This window comes from Tenrec ecaudatus, chromosome 12 (assembly GCF_050624435.1).
Source record: "Tenrec ecaudatus isolate mTenEca1 chromosome 12, mTenEca1.hap1, whole genome shotgun sequence".
Lineage (NCBI taxonomy): Eukaryota > Metazoa > Chordata > Mammalia > Afrosoricida > Tenrecidae > Tenrec > Tenrec ecaudatus.
In genome coordinates, this window is record NC_134541.1 from 126,536,520 (window position 1) to 126,561,732 (window position 25,213).

At 49.4% G+C, this 25,213-nt stretch overlaps 1 protein-coding gene across 3 annotated transcripts in view; it reads left to right on the top strand.

Moving 5' to 3' along the window:
• LOC142462700 (general transcription factor II-I repeat domain-containing protein 2B-like) overlaps positions 1–25,213 on the top strand; it is a 66,577-nt gene that overhangs the window by 23,623 nt on the left and 17,741 nt on the right. For 2 of the 3 annotated variants that reach the window (XM_075564830.1, XM_075564831.1), the window contains 7 exons: positions 1,480–1,618; positions 13,251–13,370; positions 16,126–16,309; positions 18,834–18,862; positions 20,345–20,399; positions 21,141–21,184; positions 24,802–24,882. In XM_075564830.1, coding sequence (XP_075420945.1) covers positions 1,480–1,618; positions 13,251–13,370; positions 16,126–16,309; positions 18,834–18,862; positions 20,345–20,399; positions 21,141–21,184; positions 24,802–24,882 — 652 coding nt within the window. The other variant, XM_075564832.1, reaches the window with a different exon arrangement.

Below are 25,213 nucleotides of genomic sequence, written 5' to 3' on the forward strand. Positions count from 1 at the left end.
ACCAGAGAGCAAGAGAGAGAGGGGGCGGGCTTTGCTGAGCCATTTATCTCTATATCCTCCAATCAAACTGCAATCCAATTAATCGCACATGTTTCTATTGGCCAGGGTGGCACAATAATCCTACCTATCACACACACATTTCCTGATTTTATGCCATGCAGTACTCCTGTGTACTGGTCACACTGCTACCTCTTGTTCCATGTACAAGTTCCACATGAGCACAATGAAGTGTTCCGAAATTCTCATTCTTCTCAAGGCTGTCCCTAGCGTGTTCCGATCCACATTAGTCATATGCCTTGGCATAGTCAACGAGCACAAGTAAACAGCTCTCTGGTAGTCTCTGCTTTGAGCAGAGACCCACCTGACATCAGCAGACCGGGGACTGCCTTCACGAGCACGAATGGAGTGTGTGCGTTCATAAGTACACTGACCACTGGCATTCAGGACGGTAGCTGCACAAGGTGAAGTCTGTGAGCATTCTTGTGGCCTGTTCAGCACTGCCCTGCACAGCAAAGGGGCCTGCGTGTGGATCTGCATGTTTTGCTTGCCAGTGACCCATGTGAAGCCCCCAGCCGCTCCATCTGCTTCCTCAAAGCTGTCACCCTTGGAAGCCCCGAGGACAGTTCTCCCCCACCCTGTGGGTGGCCAGCAGTTGGAATCCACTTCAGCAGCCACTGAGGAAATTTTGTTCTGTTTTGTCTTGTTTTTATCATCACACAGGTTGTGTAGCGCTGGAAGCCATGCCATGATATTTTATTTGATGTCCTGGTATTTTAAATACCGGTAAGGTCAGCCATCGCGGACAGGTTTCAGTGGAGCTTCCAGACTAAGGCAGACTAGGAAGAAAGTCTTGCCAATTTACTTTGAAAAAAACCAACCACGGAAACCCATATATTGTTTGCAGCGGAACATCGTCCAACTCTCTGACTTTGGACAAGTCATTGGGAGCAACCAGTCACTGGAGGAAGGCATTATGTTGGCCAAAGAAGACCCTTGTCGAGATGGCTTGGGATGAACTTGGAATGTAGTAGCTTCAGAGGACAAGTCCAGCCAATGTTTCGTTCTGAGTTCACCAAGCTGGAGATTAACTGGGAGGCAACTCTCCATCTACCATCAGTCAGTCATGCCGGAGGAAACATTGGAGGATCTTTCTATGCTCTCCAAAGAAAATGGTATTAACAAGAGCATTTTCATGCGAAGAGATGGTTGAAGAGTCTGCAGCCAGCAACGTATGGGGGAAATGGTAATGGAGAGGCGTGTCGGGAGTGGATAAAAATCCTAGGTTCTTCTCTAGGTTGTATGATATCTATATTACTTGCTCGATACATTAGTTTTTGTTTTGTTTGTATGTGTGTGTGACTTCGCATTTTAAGTCCATAGTCCCTGGGTTTCAGATTTTCTTAGAGCTGGCCCCTTTCCCCCCACCCCCCAAACCTGGATCTTGCTGTGTAGCTATTACATCGCTTATTTCTCTTCCAGTGTAAAGAGCTGACCAAGTACAAGGCAGAAGTGGCCTGCATCGCAATGTATGAAACAGACGTGTTTGTGGTCGGAACCGACAAAGGACGCGCCTTCGTCAACGCCAGGACAGATTTCCAGAAAGATTTTGCCAAATACTGTAGGTGTTCTGACTTTTATTCTCTGTGCTTCATAACCCGTATGTCGAAATGCCTGTGGGCAAGAGTTGTGTAGTATTTTCTTCTACGATATCCTGAGCATTGTTCTCAAAACACAAAGGGGATAGCTGCTGAATCCCTGGATTCCGAGGGCAACGGTCCCTGTCTTTGGGTGCTCTGCCTGTGGCAACCGGCTGGTTTGGTGGACTAGGAATGAGCATAGAACAAATTGTCTTTGATTCCTAAAACACATGCATGTTGTAGAAAGTACTCTTCTTTGAGTCTTTCCCAGAAGAAAGGGGGAAAGTTCTTTCAGAGCCTGTTAAGTGCAGCCAGAAACAAGTGAACCTTCTGTTAACCAGTATACTGCTCAACCTTACCCTCCTCCGCCACCCTCTTCCCCCTTGTGCCCCCCCCCCCCAACTTGTGGATTTTCAGAGCCTTCAAGATGCCAGTGTGTGTTGGGTCCAAGAGACCAAGAAGAGGTAACATTAGTGACCCTAAGTGACCAGGGAACACAGTGCCCCTAAGTGAGAAAACCCGTACCTACTCCCCACCTGTGCCCACATGGATGAGAGAAACAAATTCATATATATATATATATATATATATATATATATGAAAGAGCTTTATATACAAGAGCAATTGAATAGTGAGGAAATAGCCCAGCCCAGTCCAGATCATGTCCATAAGTCCAGTATTAGCCCATATGTCCAAGACCAGTCTATAAAGTCCTGTTCAGACTCATGAAACACATGCAGTGACACTGAATGCAGGACGATCACAGGCCAGTGGGTGGGAAGTCTTGTGGATCCAGTGGCGGCGGAAGCATCTCAGTGCTGGCAGGGGCTCCATGTGCCTTCTCCAGCTCTGAGACTCTGGCTGCCATCAGCATAGCTCCATCTAGCTTGTCAACAAGAATGTGTCGCCGGGGCTGAGCATGAGTCCCACCTCAAGGGAACCATTTATCTCCTTAGCGCCTCCAAATGAGGTCATCAAGCTGCTACCTGATTGACCAGCTAAACTCCACCCCTTCCCTCTTAATCCTCTCAAATGAACAACAGATTATGTAACTACACACCAGCTACTAATTTACAATGAACATTTTGTTAATAAGAAAAGCCTACACCTCCGTGATGATCACCCCTCCCACTCTGGGGTTTCCACCAAGTATATATCGAGGTCCTCATTGCATAGTCCCAGGACCCTGGGAGGGAAAACAAGCCCAGAGTTGTCAGGGGGAGCGGGGCTGTGTGTTGTCACTGCTGTTTTCTGTTGAATGAATTCCAACTCATAGTGACCCAGCAGAAGGGAGCAGAACTGTCCCCAGGGTGTTCCCCAGGTTGTGACTCTTCACAGAACTGCACCTCACCCCTCAGAAGGTCTGCGGGTGTGGTGCTGCTGAGTCCTTCTTCCTCCTAGAGAGCCCGGCACAACGGAACAAAACGCCGCCGCCGCCCCCCTTCCTCACAGTTGTTCTTATTTAGGAGTCCATTATTGCAGCCACTGCGTCCGTCCACCTCCACAAGGGACTTCCTCTCTCAGGTGTTGGGGTGTGTGTGTGTGTGTACACACAATATATATATATATATTTGCATCGCAAAACAAATTTATATCTATCTCTTACTCCAAGACAGCCAATATAAAAATTAGGGTCTCCAATATGAAGAAGATAGATTTAAAATGAAGCAATCTACTAAATCCTAGGTCCAGTTGAAGAACAATTAGTGCTTACATCATGGCGCTGCTTGATACCCTCAGGAAGGGAACACAAGATATGGGTGCTCTAGCAAAGTGTGGTGGAGAAATTAGATGGTGCCCGGCTATCAGATAAAATAGCACCTGGGGGCTTAAAGGCTTGTTTCCAAACAAGCAGCCGTCTAAGAGAGATGTCAGCTAAGTCCACATGGAAGAAGCACACCGAGGACTGCAAATTATATAATCTGAAGCCAAAGGAGGCTGTAGTGTCAGAGCGTCAGTGATGAGATTCTGGCTTGCGGAAGGCCATGGAGGACCGTGGGAGCCCTAGGTACGGTTGTGGATCTAGACAAGAAATGAGCCTCCGGCGATTTCCCTCTATCCACAAGGAGGGATGGGAATATACTGGTTACCAAACATTGTGCATTGGAGAGGTGACTCTAGGAGAGCAAGATGATGAGCCCGACTTGAATTGGATGGCCCTCCCTCTGATATAAGTTGGGCCTGCTCTGGTTTTCAGCCTTCTCTCTCTCTCTCTCTCTCTCTCTCTCTCTCTCTCTCTCTCTCTCTCTCTCTCTCTGTGTGTGTGTTTTCCTATTGGGGTTTCTCTCTGATGTATGCCGTCACTGGGGGTTGCCCTCTTCAGTTTTTGTCACACGTTTCTCTGTGTTGCGGTATATGGAATCCAGGATTGACGAACCTAGAGAGACAGCAAGTACAACAGGAGTTGCTGGGGGAATAAGTCGGGCGGGGAGGGCGCTAAGGGACCTGATATCGAGGAGTTCAATAGGGAAGAGAATGACTTGACACTGATTGTGCTATCAATTGTACAATTGATAGAATTTCGGGATGATAGTATCTCTAGATTAGCTCCCAATAAGATGGTTTTGAAAAAAAAAACAAATGAAACGAAGCAGTCCATTTAATACAGTGAGCACAGTGGTTGATTCACAAGAACTCATTATGCCGGTTGGATGACGCTCTAGTTCTTGAAATCTGATGAAAGCAAGCAGCTGTCAGTTTCCACTCTGAGCCGTCGTACTTGTGCGCAGGAGTAAAACTGTCCCCGCAGGGCTTCCCAAACTGCAGTCTTTCCGGAAGAAGATGGCGCCATCTTTCTCTCTCTGCTGCTGGCGGGTCAAGCACTGACCTCTTGGTTAGCAAGACGGTGCTCTGTGCTTCCCCACTGTGCCACCAGGTGGGGCACTCAATGACAGATACATGCGGGCACTTCAGAGAGTGCGTGGGAATGTGGCATGTAAAGACAGTGGAATTTCCCCCACAAACTTTATATATATACATATCTATGTTAATAGAGATCCCTTTATGAAGTCTCAAATAGGATAAGAGATGAGACAATGGCAACAATGAATCATCCAGATGAGGGAGACCACCAGCAGCATGAGGCTTAAATGATGTCCTTCCACAAACTTTTAAAGCCCCCTCATCGTGTTGTAAGTTTCACAGTCACATGCTAACTCCTCCAATATTAAAATAACAACAACAAACCCGTACCATAGTTTGTCCAACCCGTAGCGACCCTATAGAACAGAGTAGTTCTGCCCCTGTGGAATTCTGAGGCTGTACATCCTTACAGGAGTAGAAAGCCTCTTCTTTCTCCTAAAGATTGACTTGTGGCTTCAAACCGCTGACCATGTGATTTGCAGCCCAGTGTATAACCCACGCAGCCACCAGGGTTCCTTGTTCTGACTTTGGGTTCTCCATAGTTCCTGTTCCTTTTGCTTCGGATCCATCAACACTGCTCATGGAAGCAGCAGTCAAGAACTCAATTGCACTGGGTAAGTCTGCCGCCCAAGACCTCTGAAACGTATTGAAAAGCAAGAATGTAACTTGGAGGACTGAGGTGTGCTTGGCCCCAGCCCTGGTATTTTCAGCCGCCTCTCCTGCGTGTGAAAGTTGAATAAGGCAGACTGGAGAAGGAACGGTGCATTTGTATCCCAGGATATTGACTTGACCATGGATTTCCAGAAGAGCAACCAAATCTGCCTTGGGAGAGGGAGACCTGGGATGCTCCTTAGACGTGAGGATGGTCAGACTTTGTCTCACGGACTTTGGGCCTGTCATCAGGAGAGACCAGTCGCTGGCGAAGCACATCATGCCTGGGAAAGGAGTAGGTCATGGAAAAAAAGGAGACCCTCTAGGCCAGGGGTTGTCCCCGGGCTGTCATGATGGGCTCAGACGTAGCAAGGATTGTGAGGGTAACGCAGGATCGTGCAGTGCTTCCTTCTTTGATACACAGGGTCACTGAGTTGGGACCAACTCCCAAGCACCCAACAATGACACACTCACAGGCCATTTCCCAGAGAGGGGTCCTCGGAAGTGTGCTGGCTTCCTCTTCTGTGTCTTCCAGTTCATTCCACTAGCCCCCTAGACAGCAGCCCTAGCCTGTGGGCCCCCGGAGATGTCCCGATCATTCCACATCCTCTCCAGAGAAGTCTGAATCTGAGCCCTCGGAAAGGGTGCCCTCCTTCTGACTTACCCCTTCCTGGGGTCTCGACCTCAGCCCTGCCAGCAGTGGAGACCCTCTGTTAGTGAGTTAGAGTGCCCGTGTGACTATGCAGTGAGACGTTACGTCAACCTGGGAGAGGAGGGAGCCTGTCAGAGAAGGAAAACCCACATGACTTCCTCCTAGAGCAGCGGTTCCCAACCTTCCTCCTGCTCCGACCCTTTCATACAGTTCCTCGTGTTGCGATGACCCCCCCCCACCCACCCATTATTTTTGTTGCTACTTCATCACTGTCATTTTGCTACTGTGATGAATCGGGCGCTCCCTGTGAAAGGGTCGTTCAACATCCAAAGGGGTCGTGACCCACAGGTTGAGAACCGCTGTCCTAGAGCACTGCATTCTGCTTTGTGAGCAGTCCCTGAAACGTTGGTCTTGGAGCCTCGGCATGAGGAAATGCAGATGTCCAAACCAGAAATAGTTCCAAGAATACAGCGTCCAAGATGAAAGGTCAGCCTTCCACTTCCCTCTGCCCTGTCTGTATGTGTTGGCCTGCTGTTCTCTGGCTCGCGGCAACCCTGTGGGACAGGGTAGACTGCCCCAGTGGGTTTCTGAGCCAGTGACTTTCTGGGAGTCGAAAGTCCGTCTTTCTCTCGTGGAGCACCCCGTCTCAGAACCACTACACCCCCAAGGCTTCTCCACCAGAAAGGGAGGGAGGCTTAGTAGACAGAAATCAACAATTCTGTTTCTGAGTGGTTTCTTCAAACCTCCACTACAAATGCTCCCATTTCAAGATCTCGTGGCAAACAGAAGGAAACAGAAGCGCATAACATCTCAATGGCTTCCCCTGTGTTCCACCCCACCGCCCCCATCTCCTTCTTATTGACATTATCTTCTCCTTCACCTGCCCTCTAGTGGCATAGTGGTTACACATGGTTACACAAGGGGCCATGATCTAAAAGGTTGGCAGTTCGAAGGTACCAGCTGCTCCTCGGGAGAAAGACAGACTTTCTACTCCTGCCAATAGTGACAGTCTCAGAAACCCACAGGGGCAACTCTACCCTGTCCTATAGGGTCTCTGTGAGTCAGAATTAACTCGATGGAAATGAGTTTGAAGACTCCTGGTGGCAGAGTGGGTTATGCATTGGTCAGCGGTTCAAATCTGCCACTGCTCTTCAGCTTTCTGCTCCCGTAAAGATTTATAGCCTCTAAAACCCAAAGGGACAGCCCTACTCTACCCTATAGGGTTGCTATGAGTCAGAATTAACTCCCTATTGGTGAGTTTTGGTTTTTTTTTAAAATTGGTGAGTTTTTTTAACCTTCTACATCTAACCATAAGATCAGCAGTGTAAAACCACCAGCCACTCGGCTTGAGAAAGAAGGGGCTTTCTACTCCCGTAAAGAGCTAGAGTCTCCGAAACTCACTGAAGCAGTTCTATCCTGTCCTATAGACTGTGGTGAAATTCAGCCGGTTCCTAGTGGACACTGGTTCTCATCCACGCACGAAGCACAGGAAGCTAGGTCTCTGGCTTCAAAACAAGTGGCCGTCAACAGTGAGGTGTGCAAGGTACCCCAGCGATTTGGGAGAAGATGGAGTCTCATTTCTTGAGCAATCCATCCAGCCAAGTACAGAAGAACTGGGCCGAAACCAGAAGAACTGTATTTTCTTTTTGTTTGTTTTTTCCTTCGGGAAGCAGTGGGGCTGGTCTACAAAACAAAGCTCATTAAGTCCAATGGCCTCATGCAGATTCATAGCGCCACTAAAGCTAGTCAGGGCGGGGTTTCCGAAAACTGGATCAGGGCCACAGCTTACCTTGATGTTGCCACAGAAATGGATGCTAGAGACCTACAAGAAACGGTGTGCTTGCGATCCAAAGACGATGGGGACCTACAGTCCAAGGAGGCTGAACCTGGAAGGGCCAACGCCAGCCAGTTCCTCAGCTTTGAAGGAATTTGGAAACGTTCAAGGAGACCAAGAATTTTGTGGTCTCCTAAGCCTAAGGACTTAGAAATTTGTTGCAATAATTTCATCCAAAACAAAGCAAACTAAACAGTTGATGGTAGTGTGATTTAAAAGTTGATTTTACCCAGATGTCTGTTTGAATAATGTGTGTACTTATTGATGTATCACTTGAATAGACATGCCCATGATATAAATGATTTATTTTCTAGTTCCATAAATTCCCAAAGAAACATTTTCTGGGTGTTTGAGGTAAGATTCTTCATAGAGAGGAATAGGAAAGTGGTAAGAACTTATCAGCCAAACAAACCTTGTTTTTTTTTTAATGATTCACATATATCACAGTTTAATGCTTTTAATATATTAACGAGAATTGTGCATTAATCACCACAATCACTTTTAGAACATTTCTTTCATTTAAAAAATCATTTTATTAGGGGGGCTCTTACAAATCTTATGACAATCCATCATTCAATTGTAGGAAGCACACCTGTACATAGGTTGCCAGCAACATTTCCAAAACATCTTCTTTCTGCTTGAGCCCTTGGTATCAGCTCCTCTTCTTTGCCCTCCCTCCCTCATGGATCCTTGATCAATTATATAGTATTGTTGTTATTTCATGTGTTACACTGTCTGTTGTCTCCCTTCACCCACATTTCTGTTATTGGTCTCCCTGGGCGGTGGGCTATATATCCAACCTTGTGGTAGGTACCCCCTTTCTTCCCCCTTCACCCCTCACCATCCCCCTACCCTCATGATGTCCCACTACTCCCACTGCTGTTCCTGAGGGTTTTTTTATTAATATTTTATTAGGGACTCATACAACTCTTATCACAATCCATACATATACATACATCAGTTGTATACAGCACATCTGTACATTCTTTGCCCTAATGATCCTCAAAGCATTTGCTCTCCACTTAAGCCCTTTGCGTCAAGTCCTCTTTTTTCCCCTCCCTCCCCACTCCCTCCTCCCTCATGAGCCCTTGATAATTTATAAATTATTATTTTGTCATATCTTGCCCTATCCGGCGTCTCCCTCCACCCACTTTTCTGTTGTCCGTCCCCCAGGGAGGAGGTCACATGTAGATCCTTGTAATCGGTTCCTCCTTTCCAACCCACTTACCCTCTACTCTCCCAGTATCACCCCTCACACCCCTGGTCCTGAAGGTATCGTCCACCCTGGATTCCCTGTGCCTCCAGCTCCCGTATGCACCAGTGTACAATCTCTGCTCTATCCAGACTTGCAAGGTAGAGTTCGGATCATGGTAGTGGGGGGAGGAGGGGGAGGAAGCATTTAGGGACTGGAGGAAAGCTGTATTCTTCCTGAGGGTTTTGTCTGTCCTAGATTCCATGTGTTGACAGCTCTTATCTACACCAATGTGTGCACTCTGGTCTAGCCGGATGTGTAAGGTAGAACTGGGTCATGGTAGTGGGGGGTCGGGGGAAGCATTCAAGAACTAGAAGAATGATGTGTGTTTCGTCAGTGCTACACTGCACCCTGGTTGACTCGTCCCCTCCTTGTAACCCTTCTGTGGAGAGATATCCAATTGTCTGCAGATGGGCTTTGGGTCTCTGCTCCACCACCCCCCTCTTTCACATCGATATAATTGCTTGTTTGGGATCTGTAGATACCTGACACCTGCTCCCATCGACACCTTGTGGTCACACAGGCTGGTGTGCTTCCTCCATGGGGGCTTTGTGGCTTCCCTGCTGGGTGGCTGCTTGTTTCACTCCAAGCACAGGCCGTTCTGTGGCGCTCCAGCCATGCTTCCCCGGGTGAAATGTTTCCTATGTGCGGTCCGTCCCTGCCTCAGCTTTCTGTGGAGCAGTTCATGGCTGGGGAGGGATTTTGAGCGCGTTCAATGGGGATTGCTTTCCTACGCAATTATTGTTGCTTTTCTGTTGTGTAATGAATGGGATGTTGTTGTAAAACGATTTTCTTTCAAGCTTCGACTATTTACCAAACCACTGAAACTGCTGCCCTTAGGTAATCTTTACACCTTCAACCAGAAATGCCCACCTGAAGCTTTCTTGAAACCAAGCAGTGGTTTCGGTTACCTAGGAAAGAGCTGTGAGCATTGTGCTGGTAAGATCCCCCTGGGTGGGATCGCGGCCGCATGGCTGGCAGTCAGTTGCGCTGTGGTGGCTTGTTTGTAGCTGTGACGGCAGCAGGGCCACCTCTGGTGGACGGGTCTCCGGGAAGCTTCCAGACTAACACAGACAACGGGAAAGGACTGTGGCAACTGACTTCTCCAACACTGGCCAGTGAAAACCTTAGGAGTAGCAGTGAGACCCGCTCTGAGAGAGACAAGCTCTCGGACTGCAAGCCATTCAAACCCACACAGGGGGGAGAGCTACTCCTCAAAGTAGGGCCGGCGTGGCCGCTGTGGAAGGCGCAGAGCCTTTGAGACCTTCACTGGGAAAGAAACCGCTGCAGACACCCGCTCACATCTGAGTGCGAGCTAGAAGACGTAAGCATCTAGGATCATTGGAAGTCATACAGAAATGATCAATATCCTAGGCATTGCTGGGCTGAAATGGACTGGCGTCGGTCAGTGTGACTCCGTCATGTGGTTTCCTGCACTGAGAATGACCAAGAGCAATGATGTCACAGTCATCATCCAAAAACCAAGCCGCAAGACAACAAACTACATCCAGATCAATTTGGAAGCACAGTGTCTAGATGTCCACAAGGAAGACCAGTGAATAAACGATTACTGAAATTTACATGCCGGCCATTCATGTCCACGATGAAGAAAGTGGAGATTTCAAACACTAATGCATCTGAAATTGATCAAACATGCGGTCACAGGGCAGTCATAATTCCTGGTGACTGGGAACAAAGAAGGGTCGGCAGTCGAAAAATGCAGACTTAAATTAAAAATAAATAAATAAAAAGAAAAATGCAGCCTTAAATTAAAAATAAATAAATAAAAAGAAAAATGCTGCCTTAAATTAAAAATAAATAAAAAGAAAAATGCAGCCTTAAATTAAAAATAAATAAATAAAAAGAAAAATACAGCCCTAAATTAAAAATAAATAAAAAGAAAAATGCAGCCTTAAATTAAAAATAAATAAAAAGAAAAATGCAGCCTTAAATTAAAAATAAATAAGTAAAAAGAAAAATGCAGCCTTAAATTAAAAATAAATAAATAAAAAGAAAAATACAGCCTTAAATTAAAAATAAATAAATAAAAAGAAAAATGCAGCCTTGGTGACAGAAATGACATTGGCGCTCACATGGTAGAATTTTGCAAGGCCAATGGTGTTCATTGCAAATACTTTTTTTCCAGCAACACTGAATTGGTGTTTGTACACATAGACCTCTCCAGATAGAATGTCTAGGAATAAGATTAACTACATCTGTGGGAGGTTGAGAAGAAAGAGAAAGTTAATGTCATCAGTCATAACAAGACCAGAGGCTTCCTTCAGAACAGACTGTCAATTGCTGTCATGCAAGTTCAAGTTGAAGATGAAGACAGTTAAAACAAGTCCACAAGAGCCAAAATAGGGTCCATTTTGATTTTAAAAACCATCTCCAGAGTAGATTTGACGCTTTGAACTCTAATGCCTAAAGACCAGAGAAACTGTTGTGTGGCTTCAAAGTCATTAAAATGAAGAAACCTAAGGTCATGTTTAACAGTCTGGAAAGAAACAGTGAATGTCAGAAGAGAATCTGCATTTTGCTCTTGAACAACGGCGATGTTTCACAGTCTGATCCAGTGCTGGAAGTGCTTTCTAGCCGTTGCCCAGAAACTTGGAGGACAGCTCCCTGGATCGCAAGCAACTGGAAGAGGTCCCTATTCGTGCCCAGTCCAAAGAAACGTTATCCAACAGAATGTAAAAAGTAGCAAACAATATTAGAACTATCATAGACATGTTAAATTTCACTCAAGATGATTTTTAAATGACTGCAGTACATTGATAGGGAACTGCCAGAAATTCAACCCAGGTCAAAAATGAATGTAGAATAAGGGATAACACTGTTGATGTCCGATGGATCTTGCCTGAAAGCAGAGAACACCAGGAAGATGTTTAGTTGCGTTTTATTTATTTGACTGTGTGGATCCTGACAAAGTACAGATTACATTGCAAAGAATGAAAATTCCAGAACACTTCATTGTGCTCATGTGGCGCCTATACATGGACCAAGAGGAAGTAGTTCAAACAGAAGAAGGGGGGGGTGCTATGTGGTTTAAAATCAGGGTGCATTGGGGTTGTATCCTTACACCAGACTAATTCAATCTGTAAGCTGAGTAAATAATCCCAGAAGCTGGACTGTGTGAAGAAGAACACAGCGTGTGAATTGGACGAAGACTCTGTGACAACCTGCCCTCTGCAGATGCCATTACCTTGCTGAACACGAAGAGGACTTGAAGGGCTTATCGATGAAGATCCAGGGGCTTGAAGTAGTTATGGATAAAGATCAAAGATCCTGGAGAACATTCTCAATTGAAAGAAAACAGAAATCTTCACAACAAGCAACATTTCGATAAATAGAGAAAAGGTTGAAGTGATCAAGGAGTTCTGTTCACTTGGATCCTCATTCAATCCCCATGAAAGCAGCAGTCCAGAAATCAAACCTGCTGCTAGAGAGCTCTCTAACGTCTTAGAAAGCAAAAGGCGGTTTTGAAGACCACGGTGTGCCTGACCTAATCTCTGGTATAAGGTCCAATCACTTCATGTGCATGCAGAAGCTGCACACTCATAAAGAAGACTGACCAGGGATCGATCCCTTGGAATGATGACATGGGCGAAGAACTGTAAATACAGCATGGGCTGCCAGAAGAGTAAGCAAATCTGTCTCGGAAGAAGTAGAGACCGAAGCAAGGCTGCTGAGACTTCATCTCACACGCCTTGGCCGTGTCATTAGGAAGGATGCCCTTGAGAAAGTAGAGGGTCCGTGAAAAGGGGGAGATGGACGGACCCAGTGGTTGTCACCAGGGGCTCAACCCTAGGCCGGATTGTGAAGATGCTGCAGGGCCAGGCAGGGTTCATTACACACAAAGTTGAATCAGAACTGACCCCACAGCCTCTAACAACCGCAAAATACAAGATCACATTGACAACCATTTGAAAGATTAGATAAGAAACTTAGAGGACAGCAATTTCCCCCCATGGGGGAGGCACAATTTAGAGAAGTCGGATGACAGTGGTTCTAGAAATTGAAGAATGGAATCAACGTCACTGAATTTGTTCATGTGGATCCTGTTGACTCGGTGTGTGTTCAGCTGTGCACCTTCTCCAATACAACAACAAATGAAAACATGCGACATTGTTGTCAAACTCTTTGTAGTCCTTTATCGGTAGTTCTCCAGCAATGACCACTGATTCCTCTTACACTGGTCTCTCAAATCCCTTTTCTGAAAAAAAGACTCCTGACGAGAGCTTGTGTCATGAACGTTCCCCTTTAATGTTTTTTCTTCCGAGAACAGACACATAGACCTGAAGGAGGAGGTATCAGGACAGCAGGGCAGGTACTGATGCTGTGCCAATTGTCCATCCACAGGTGTTGCTGAAGGACTACAGGAGATGAAACCTCTGTGCCCCGAGAACGGGCAGCAGGTGGACTCAGGAGAGACAGAGAGCCTCCGGAGGGCAGTGAAGGACTATTTCTGCCTCTGTTACGGTACATTCATCCTGTAAACGGCTTAGTGTGGAGGGAGCCTCACGGATGAGTTCACGGGCGTAGCTGCAGATTACTTTACTGGGTGTAGCTATCAAAAACAATGTTTCTAGTGTTTTCAAGCCCACATTCGCATGGTCTGAACATCCAGTTCTTAAGCACGGGGCTACTGCTCTCCCAGAAGACGGCTTCCTCTCTTCTGAGCCATCAAGCCTTCCCGATTGACCGGTTCCATTCGCTGCTCCCGTTTCATGGAGGGCCCATGGGGTTAGGGAAGGGGCTCACTGTTGTTGATTCGGTAACGCCCTCACCCCTGCTTTCTTGAGTCCCCATGGGCATTCAGAAAGGGACTAAATAAACAGAAGGCCTACTGTTGTTATTGCTTACTGTGGAGTCAATCCGACTTCCTGGTGACCTTAAGAGGCTTCAGAAAGTTCATGGAAAAAACAGAATGAGAAGCGAATGGAATTTCTCCATGAATTTTCTGAAGCCCCTTCTTGGAGCCCAGTGAACTGTGGCCTACGTGAGTTCACTGTGGTGGCTGTTGAATCTAGGGGCCCTTCCATGCTCACTGAGGGCTTCTCCCGGTTCCACAGAACCTAAGCTTTCCTTTCCATCAGATAACAAAATAACTGGCAGCTGTTAGACTTCATTGTCGTAGAAGCACCTTCGCCTCCCAGGACCCGCTGTGTCTTTCCTGGAGAGCTCTACACCTCTATGTCCCTTCCTCTATGTCCCTGTGAGCACTTGACTTTGGGGTGCCTCAGCACAGGGAATCTTGGGTCTCAGACTAACTTGTCCTCCGTGAACTGGGACTGCAGCACCTCAGCTCTTGTCAGCTGACACGAACCAGACGGTGATTCGAGGCCACGCTGATCTCTTCCCTTGTGCACAGCAGCGCCGCCTGCCCTGGTTCATGGGGTGCCATGTACTGACAGTTAAGCTTTCGTGAGCGGCTCCCATCCTCAGACTGCCGTTGAGATGACCAAGGAGGTTCTGGGGTACACCAGGGTGATGTCCCAAATCGTGTAACCTCCAAGACAATGGGGGGAAAGGCCTGTTTTCCCTTCTTGCATGAATGTTTTCTTTCTTTTTTTCTCTTTATTTATTTTAATAAGTCATTTTATTGGGGCTCTTGCCGCTCTTATAACAATGTGTGCATTAATTGTATCAAGCACATTTGTACGATGTTGACATCATTTTCTTTCTTTTTTTAAAATCATTTTATTGGGGGCTCGTACAACTCATACCACAATCCATCCATCCATCTATTGTGTCAAGCACATTTGTACAATTGTTGCCATCATCATTTTCAACACATTTTCTTTCTACTTGAGTCCTTGGTATCAACTCCCTATTTCCCCCCTCCCTCCCCCACCCTCCCTCTCTCATGAACCCTGATAATTTATATATATAAATATATTTTATGTCTTATACTGCCTGATCTGTCCCTTTACCCACTTTTCTGTTGTCTATCTCCCTGGGAGGGGGTTATAGGTAGATCATTGTGATTGGTTCCCCCTTTCTCCCCTCACCTTCCCTTTGCCCTCCTGGTATGGCTACTCTCAATATTGGTCCTGAGGGGTTTATCTGTCCTGGATTCCTTATGTTTCCAGCACTTATCTGTACCCATGTATATGCTCTGGTCCAGCCATATTTGTAAGGTAGAATTGGGATTATGATAGTGAGGGTGGGAGTGGGGAGGAAGAACTAGAGTAAAGTTGTATGTTTCATCTGTGCTATACTGCACCTTGACTGGCCCGTCTCCTCCCCAAGACCCTTCTATAAGGGGATGTCCATTTGCCTACAGATGTACTTCAGGTCTCCATTCCACACTCCCCCTCATTCACAATGATTTGATTTTTTGTTCTGGGTCTTTGATACCTGATACCTGATCCTATGAACACCATGTAATCAACCAGGCTGGTGTGCTTCTTTGATGTGGGCTTCGTTGCTTCTCAGCTACCTTCTCAGTTTATCTGCAAGCCGTTAAGACCCCAGACGCTATATCTTTTGATAGCCGGGCACCATCAGCTTTCTTCACCACATTTGCTTATGCTCTCATTTTGTCTTCAGTGATCATGTCAGAAAGGTGAACATCACAGAATGCTGGATTATTAGAACAAACTTTTCTTGCATTGAGGGAGTACTTGAGTAGAGGTCCACTGTCCATCTGCTACCTTAATACTAAACCTATATATGTATATATATATTTCTCCATCATGTATAAATATATTTACATATGTACATGCCTATATTTAGACCTCTATAAATGACCGTTGCCTCCTAGTTCTTTCCTCTATTTCTTTTTATTTTCCTCTTGTCTCACTATTATGTTCAACATTCATTTGGGTTTCTGTAATTCCTCTTGACTACATTGCCCTTGATCAAGCCCTACCAGACCTCCTACACCCTCCTCGCCATCGATTTTAGATCACTTGTTGTTCCCTTGTTCCTTGGTTTGTTAACACCCACTTCCTTTCCCCACACCTCCCCCTCTCCCAGGTCCCCCCCAGAACCGTTGGTCCCATTGTTTTCTCCTCTGGATTGTTTATCCTGCCTATCTTATCTAACTAGACATGCAGATGCATGAGTGTTTTCAAATTGCATACATTTTCTTTGTTGACCTTTTTGTTGGAAATCATGTTAACTTGATTCCCAACCAAATAATTATCTTCAGAGCCAACTGTTACCACAAGTCTAGATGTAGAGACCGGTAGAACTCTACACCCCTGACGACCTCTGCCTCTTCTTCCAGGTAAAGCCTTAGGCACCACAGCAGCGGTGCCTGTCCCCTATGAGAAGATGCTGAGGGACCAGTCGGCTGTGGTCGTGCAGGGCCTTCCTGAGGGCGTGTCCTTCAAACACCCGGAGCACTACGATCTGGCGACCCTGAAGTGGATTCTGGAGAACAAAGCAGGGATTTCTTTCCTTGTCAGCAGGTGCTGTGGACTGCCCTCTCGTAACGTTCATGGAGAGGCAGACCGGTGGCTTAACTGTCGTTACCTTACTGACTCTGTCCGGCTACCTTTAGGACTTGGTTGTTTCTGGCATTGCGTTGATTCGGCTCATGGGGGCTTCACGGCCAACAGCACAAAACATGGCCTGGTCATGCGTCATCCTCAGTCACCTGCATGTTCAAGTCCAGCATTGAGACTACCGAGCCAGCCCAAACCACGACGGTCTCCCTTGCCGTCTCAGGCCCCCTCCTGCAACCCCTGTGAGTCATCCTCCTTTTGATGTACGTGTCCAGAGAAAGCCAGTCGACGGTGTTCCGTGTGAGCCTTAAGGGCGTCAGTGGCTGACTTGTGGACGTAGCTCTCCAGGCTTTTCTTCCTCGGCTGCCTTAGTCTGGACCGTCCTCTAGAACCTGGGGCCCCCTGAGAAACCAGTGCCACACCTTCCCATCTCACAACAGCACACGGGTCCCGAATCTGTGTGGGTGCAGACTCACAGCGGGGGCGGGTCCAGGTGTTTAATACAGGTTTCCTTCACTATTCAAAAGTAGAGCGTTCCTATGAAACCTTCCATCCGCTGAAGACATTCACTTAATGGGAAAAATATTCCCCAATGCTAAAAATAACCTAACGAACAAATTTGAAAACCCAAACTCACTGCCATCCTTTCGATTCCAACTCATGGGATTCCCACAGGGCAGGGTAGAGCTGCCTCTGTGAGTTGCTGAGACTGGACCTCTTGATGGGAGGAGGAAGCCCCGTCTTCCTCCTGCGGAGCAGTGGATGGTTTCAAACAGCCGACCTTGTAGTTAGCAACCCATCACGTAGCCACTAGGCCACCAGGACTCCCTGTTCACCCCAAATAACACATAAGACCTAAAGCGATGTTGACATACTCTGTGCACACAGTAAAAGGTGAAAGCCGCTGCTGCTTGGTGCCACGACGGCTGAGTGTAATTCTTGGGCAGGAGCTTGGTGACCCCACCTTGCTGCTTGACATGGGGTGCCGCCTCTTTAAGGGCTTGATGCAGAACCAATGCTGGGCGCGCGTTTGCAACTCGGGTCTGGCAGAGGACCAAGGTGTTTCGTTCTGTTGTGCAGTAGGGTCGCTGTGAGGTGGAACTGACAACAGTTTTGCTTTTCACTGTTTTTTGTGTTTGTTTTTTTAAACCAAAGCAAAACTCTTGGGATTTCGTTCAGTTAGCAAAAACAGGTTGGCCTGGGTAAGTCAAGAAGCCGTACTACAAACTCGCCGAGACCTTTATGAAGCAGAAACGCCAATGTGGGACGCTGTTGCTTCTTGGCACATCCCACCTAGGTCTGCACTCTTTGGAAGGCCGAGTTTTCATCTCTCTGACCCTTCCTTGAAGGAGCCCGGTGGCGTCATGGTGACGCGTGGGTCAGCAGTTTGAAACCACCAGCTAGCTCCTTGGGAGAAAGGTGGGGCCTTCTTCCCCTGTAAAGAGTGACAGTCAGCGGCAGCCCTGTCCTTTCGGGTCCCTGTGAGTCGGCATCGACTGAGGGCAGTGAGTTGGGCGTTTTGCCAGCCCTTCCCTCTTCTGTTGACAGCACGGCAGCACTGCAGTCACGGCATCCTCCAGGGACTCATAACGTGGTCCTTTTCCATGTGCCTTGCGTTCAGGTCACAAAAAAGAAGCCTGGAGGGGCAAGTCCGGGCTGTGGGGCGGAGGAGGTAAAGTTTTCCGATGTAATGTTCATACGATCCTTGCTACCATCCAAGTTTTCCATTTGGGAATCCCAGAAGAACAGTGTCCACAAAGCCTTCTGAGAACCCCCCTGCCTTGAGCTGGCCCAGCAGATACCCTCCAGAGCCCGTTTTGATGGGACTCTGCTCTCTGGATGGCATTGATCATTCCACATTGCTCTTTGATCATTGATCGTGCTTATTGATCATTCCACATTCCACTTTGCTCTCTGGATAGCGTTGATCATCCCTGGTTACAATTTGGTGCCTGAAATCACCTTCGTTGGCTTGGACCGTGCTTAAAGTGCTGGTGGCAGCATGAGCTCTTGAATCTTTGCTCAAGGCCCCCCATAAGGAGCCTAAACCTCAAAATCAAACTCACTGCCCTCGATTCGATTCTGACTCACAGTAACCATACAGGACACAGTAAAACTGCCCCTTTGGATTTCCAAGCCTGTGAATCATCGTGACAGTAGAAAGCCTCATCTTTCTCCCACAGATCAACTGGTGGTTTCAAACTGCTGACCAGAAAACTCTTCCGCCAGTATGTTTCCAGGGCTCCGGGACTAAGACACGAGTATTTGGAATGAACCAGCCCGCAGCCTCCCTGTGTGGACACGCTCTACTGGGATAAGCCCGGCCGGGCATAAACTGGAACCGAGCAGCTGTACTCGGGCTGGCTGACCGCTTAACATAGCTCTCTCCTTAAACCGAAGTGGCATAAAGCGAGCATTCAAGAGGCAGGGGCACCTGAGTGGTTGTGGTCAGTCTCCACGTTGGGTGACCCTGCTGCTTTTCTTACAGGCCTTTCTTGGACCCGGCAGATCAGCCAGGTAAGGGCACCGTGGACCTGGTGGTGACAGTGGACTGCCCGGTCCTTTCCTCGTGCTCTCGTCCAACGCAAGCTTTGGTGCATGCTAAACCCTCCCTCTTCCTTGCTTTTTGCGCATGGTCAAACCAACCCTTGACATTCCGGGCAGAGGAAGTGGCATCTGTGGAAGTGTCATCCAGGCACAGACCCCACCCTTACCCCCACCCAGTTCGGATGCTGGGCAGCTTCTGTGTCCTCCATGAAGAACAGTGAGGCTCACCTTGGCCCCGCCCACAGCAGCAGGTGGATTCTGGACATCACTGGCCACTAGCCGCCAGCCACGGCAAGGTGGGAGGTCTGGGCTTTGAGCCCCGGTCCCCGCTTCTGCAATGCTCTTGGGATGGCTGGAGGCCACACTCAGAGTCACGCAGGGTTAGAGCTGCCTGAGGGGAGCCTACAGTTTCATACCCCCCATGTCCAACCTTAGGGGAGAAAAAAGAGTCCCACACCATCTCCTTAAGTTATGGGGACGCCAAAAACCTAAGTCCTCACTGCCATCAAGTCAGTTCTGACTCCCAGCAACCCTCTAGGACAGGGTAGAACTGCCCCATGGGCGTCTGAGATTTGAATCTGTACAGGCAGAAAGCCTGCCTTTCTCCCAAGGAGTGGCTGGTGGGCTCGAAGTGCTCATCTTGTGGTTAGCACAGCCCACCGGGTCAAGTGGGCTCACGGGATTGCTCTGGGAGGTATTTGGGAACCTTGGCATTTGTGAAAGATGGGGTTAGAGGAGGCTGTCTCAATGAGCTGCACACTGGGGGGGACAAGGTGACACGGAGTAGGGAGTACGGGTAGCCGCACCGAGGGAAAAGGCTGAGACCATCTACTCCCATAAAGGGTTGCTCCCTCAGAAGCCCACTCAGGTCCCCGCTGCCCTACAGCCCAGGGACTCGGCATTGGCATCGACCTGATGGCACTGGGTTTGATCTGGTTTTATGACTTACTACGCACCAGCTGTGGGAGCCCTGGTCACCTAGTGGGGGACACATTGGGCAAGGCCAGCAGTTCAAACCCACCAGATGCTCGGAGGGAGAAGGATGAGGCTTTCTGGTCCTGTGAAGAGTTACCATCTCAGAAACCCAGAGGAGCCGTTTTACTGTCCTCTAGGGGCATGACTGGAATCGAGGCCTGGTAGTGGGTCTGCTTTGGGGTGCACCAGGCACTGTATACAAGACTCCTCATCCAACCCTCGTTTTCAGATGAGGAAGCCGAGGCACGGGGAGGTCTAGTGGTGAAGCTAGGATCTCGGGATGTGTCTTGTGGGCCTACACCTGCTCTTCACCCCCTTGAGCATGGGGGCTCCGGTCTTTCTTCACGATGCTTCCCCGGGGACCAGGAGCCCTGGCCCATCTCCCCTGCATTTGCCTTCAGTGCAGAGGCCTGTGGAGCGTCCATCACACTCCAGGGCCTAAAAGAAAGTCCTGTGTATCTTCTTATTTCTGCACAGGCCCTCGGGTGGAGGTCACAGATGGCGACAGAGCAGTCACATCGCCCGGCACAAGGTAAGAGCCTCCCGGTGACAGGAAAGAATGCAGCCTGTCGTTCTGCGGTGACGCGTGGGTTGCTATGATGCTGGTGTTTCACATGCTGAAGGCGGCCTAGTCCCTTACACCCTTCCTAGGGCAGGGTGGGTGCCCGGGAGGGGCCTCCAATAGCCCCCTGGGAACGGCACCTCGTGAGAAAGGCCTGGAGGGGGAGTCCCCGGCCAGCCTCATACCCTCAGACCCGCGTGGGCCACCAGGAGCCCCTGCCCGCCCCACAACAACTGGTGTTTGTTAGTTAGGGTGTTCCTGGTGTGGGCGTGCTTGCCAAAGGAATGGAATTTTCACAGGAACTTCTGGAAGCCCCCCTGTCCGCGTCTCTTCTTTGTTGTGTGTGCGTTATTCAAAAGCGTGTCTGGAGTGCTAAGACCATTCGGTGACAGCTCTGGTTGTAGAGCAAGCCTCTCAGGAAGTTCACGCTGGGATTGTGTGGCCAGTGTCCCTGTCCGTCAGGAAGTCCAGGGGGCACTCAGCCCCATTCAATCCCACAGGATGTCCTGCGGGGACATCTCCTTTCAACACAAGAGGGATACTTGGGTCCCTCCCTCATATCCGCATGCCAGCGAGGCCTCTGCAGGAACGCCAGCTCTCTCGAGGAAGGGGGCGGCCAGGGGACCCAGCCTGTGAGGGCGGAGCGGCGGGCACCTGCACCTGCCCTGGCTCCCACCTGCCGGAGTAAAAGGAGTTTCTTTCTCCTTGCAGCCCTGGCTCCCTCCGAGTGAAGACTGAGCCCACGGAAGAATGTGGTATGTCTCGAAACTTGTAGAATCAGGTCCCCGGGGGTTCTTTTTGGGCGCCTGTCTTTTGTTTCACTAAAAGGAGTGGGAATGAGGGCACTGTTTGACCTCAGCGAAGTTACCTCACTTGTAGAAAAGTGTAGCTTGCCCCAAATAACTAGACCCTCTAATTCAGGAAGTACAAGTGCTGGAGATACTGGAGTCTGCGTGGAGCAGCCGGCGACACGCTCGGCTGCCGACCAGAACGGGAGGAGTTTGAGCCCACGAAAGGCCAGCTGGTCGACTCGCCCAAAGACCAGCCACGGACACCCCTGTGGCTGAGCTCCCCCATGACCCACAAGGGGCGCCAGGAGTCTAGTTGTTTGTGTTCGCTAGGAAGTCATTCCAGAAATAGCCAAACCCATCGCCTTTGAGTCGATTCCAAGAGGTTGTGCAGCGTTTCCAAAGCTGTACATCTTTACAGGAGCAGACAGCCTCGCCTTTCTCCTATGGAGCCATTGCTGGGGTTGAACCACTGACCTTGAGGGTAGCGGTCCAACGCTTATCCAGAAGCAATCACGCGCTCGTGTATTTAAATTACAACTTGAATGAGGAGCGACAGCACACCAACCTCACTGTTAGCGCGTGGATGCCGACTCACGGCAACCCTGTCGGACAGGGCAGAACTGCCCCTGCGAGTTTCCGAGACGGCAGCTCTTTGCAGGAGTGAGGGGCACTTGGTTTCACACTGCTGACCTTGTGGTTAGAAGCCCAATTGGGAACCCCTATGCCACCAGGGCTCCTGGAGAAATGACTGAAAAGTGTGAGGTGCTCATTTGGAATCGCAACGTGATCTGCAGTGATGTCCGCGTCTTCATTGGGGATGTGCCCGATGTCCTTGCTTTCACGCACTTCTCTGCTGTTCCTCCCTGTTGTAGAATATAGCTGACTGAAGAGACTGCCTCTGGGAAAACTCCGTTAGTGGGTCAGAGCGCTGGGCTCCAGCCCCTCTGCGCCCCACGCCAGCAAAAGAGAGACTGCATCAAGGAGAGAAGGACAGAAGAAGAAAGCAAATGGTCAGCCAAGGGATGAGGGATATGAAAAAGCCGTAAAGTTTGAAATCTTTCAATGAGGAAAGACATCAAACTCAAACTCAAACAGATAAAAATGGACCCAAATGGGCTCGGATTGGATGGTGCTCACAGAGCCCCGGTGGTGCAGTGGGGGCAAGCCAAGCCCTGGGCTGCTCAGGGCAAGCAAGGGTGGCAGTTCAAACCTACCAGCCGCGCCCCAAGAGCACAGCGAGACTGTCTGTTCTTGTATAGAGTTACAAGCTGGCAGCCCCTACCGAGCCTTTTCACTCTGTCCCGGGGGGTCGCTGGCGGCATAGTCGTCACGGATTGGGCTGCACACACCAAGGTCAGCAGTTCGAAGCCACCAGTGGCTCCACAGGAGAAAGATGAGACTAAACCCTCCTACCGAGCTTCAGTTTGGGAACCCCACGAGCTGTTGTGCCCCACCCTACAGGGCTGCTATTTAAGGTGGCAGTGGGTGTGGTTGGGTTTGGGGCTTGGAGTGAAATCCACTTGTCGGCAGGGGCCGCACAGTCAGTACGCAGCTGCTATGGAGTTGCTGCCTCCCGATGGCAGCCCTGTGGTGCGTCCAGGGTTGTGTTACCGAAGTCCCCTCAGTGGGGGCACTCACCGCCCCTATTCAGTCCCAGAGCTTGGAGGAGGCTTTGAGTGGGTCTCCTTCCCACACAAGCGCTAGTGCTCCTTCTCTGTCCCCCTTGAGGGCACACCTCCCTTCAGCACAACAGGGGGTCTTGTGTCCCTCCCATCCACATGCCAGCGTGGCCAGCTCCCGGGTCAGTCTGGAGAGAGCGGCGCCTGCCCACCTCGGTGGCTCTAAGCCACGCTAAACGCCTCGGCCCTGCAGCACTGAACTGTGGACTCCATCTCGGCCGCAAAACGACGACATGCCTTCACCTCCTGCCCGTCTCACTTTACTCCTGAACGCTTTTCAAAGCTCAACTCCATCCCACCTTTGTCTTGGGTGGTCACACGAGAATTTAAAGCCAAAAAAAAGAGAGAGAATTTAAAGCCAAGCTGAAGACTTTTCTGAGTACCTGGAAAGACAGAGAGGGGGCTGGTGTGAGGAGTTACCCTCTCCAGCAGAAGGCGGGAGTGGGGGGCTCTGGATTCCACAGCCCCAGGGCCATGAGCAGCAGCTGCTGGGCAGGTTGGGTTGCTCATTCCACTTTAAAATAGACCTCCTTGGTTGAGATGGGATCCCCTTTAGAAAGAAGAATGCCCCCCTGAATGTGACTTTCCACCTTCGTCACAACATGCAGCGTGGAGGATACTGGCTTTGAGGACTCCCCACGACATTGGTGTGGTCACTTGTTACACGGGACTAGTGTTCCAGGACATCAACTGTTGTCCTCACTCTCGCCTTCCCTCTTGGGAGAGAAAGGCTTCCCAAGTGAAATGGCTTCCATTAGCATTTTGAAAACTAAAGTTCAAGCTGTCAGACCGGCTTGGTTTGTCTGGATTAAAATGGGATTTGGTGTACTTATTTACAGCACAACAGCAGAGCGCATTTCTCTTTTTCCTGCCGGCAGACTTGTCAGTGCCTAATCAATCCAGTAGGGACTTGCACTTTCACTTAAAATTTTATTGTGGAACGTTGTCAAAAGTGACACCTGACAGCACTTAAAAAGAATTGTTTTCTTCCTCTTCTCAGATTAGCGGTACCTGTGACGTAGCGCTTACATGTTGGGCTGCGATCCGCATGGTCGGCAGTTCAAAACCACCAGCTGCTCCGAGGGAGAAAGTCTGGGCTTCCTTCTCCCCTCAACAGTCCCCGTCTCGGAGACCCACTGGGACTCTATGGCCGTGGGCAGCGAGAGTGGGCAGCCCGGCGCCCAGGGTAGCATAGTAATGACGTGCTGGGCTGCTAACCCTAACGTCGGCGGTTCAAAACCACCAGCCGCTTCTCAGGACCAAGAGAGTCACACCCTCGGACACCCATCGGGGCAGTCCTACACTGTCCCGGAGGGTCCTTAGGAGTTGGGAATGACTCCGTGACCTTGTGAGTGCGTGAGAGGAAGATGCAGTTTTTGTCTTCCAGCACCTTGAGGAGTGGACTCACAGCCCTGTCTGTGGTCTGGGCCGGCTTGGCCTGCTTGGGTGCCCTGGGGCGGGAGAAGCATCTTGCAGAGGGGCAAGCACACTGGCCATCTACCACAGCCTTCCCGCCAGAGGTTTCTGGTTTTACTGATGCTGTTTTTCCAGGCCCAGGGAGCAGTGCATTCCGTTGCAGAATATCTGCACGAATTCAGTTAAATGCATGTCCTGTGTATGTTCAGCCCACCTTGAAAGGAAAGGATCCCCCCAAACGGGATCAGAAGTGGGACCTATCTCCCTCTCGCCCTTTGTCAGCCTCTCCCTCCCTCCCTCCTTCTTCCTTCCCTCGGGTATATGGACGAGCCAAAATGGATCCTTGCCGGTGAGCTCCCAGTGCTGATTGCCATGGTGCTAGGCGACTCCAGACAGAACCTGGAGGCCCTTTCAGTAGCTGGCTGCCCATCTCCATTGTTACCTCTGACCTGATACCTCCTTTTATTGTTGCCTTTGCATCCCAAGGAATGTCCCCGAAGGCCACAGCTCCATCTGTCAAGAAAGAGTCCGAAGAAGAACCCAACTACTATCCATATCGTTTGCCAGGTAATACCGATCCCAGTCTTCTCCAAAAGTAACAGGTGATGGAAACTGCTATTCGCCACCCAGCTGAAAAACAGGCAAAGAGTCACGAAGGGTCCCCACGCGCTCACTGAGCATCCCGCGCGGCGGCACTAGGGGTAAATCATTCGATGGCCATAAGCCACCCACTGCTGTCTGGTCGGTCCCGACTCACAGTCACCCTATAGGAGCAGGTGGAGCTGCTTCTCTGGGTTTTGGAGGCTATAAGTCTTCATGGGGACAGAAAGCCTCATCTTCCTCCTGTGGAGTGGTTAGTGGGTTCAAACTGCTGACCTTGAGGTTGGCAGTCCAACGC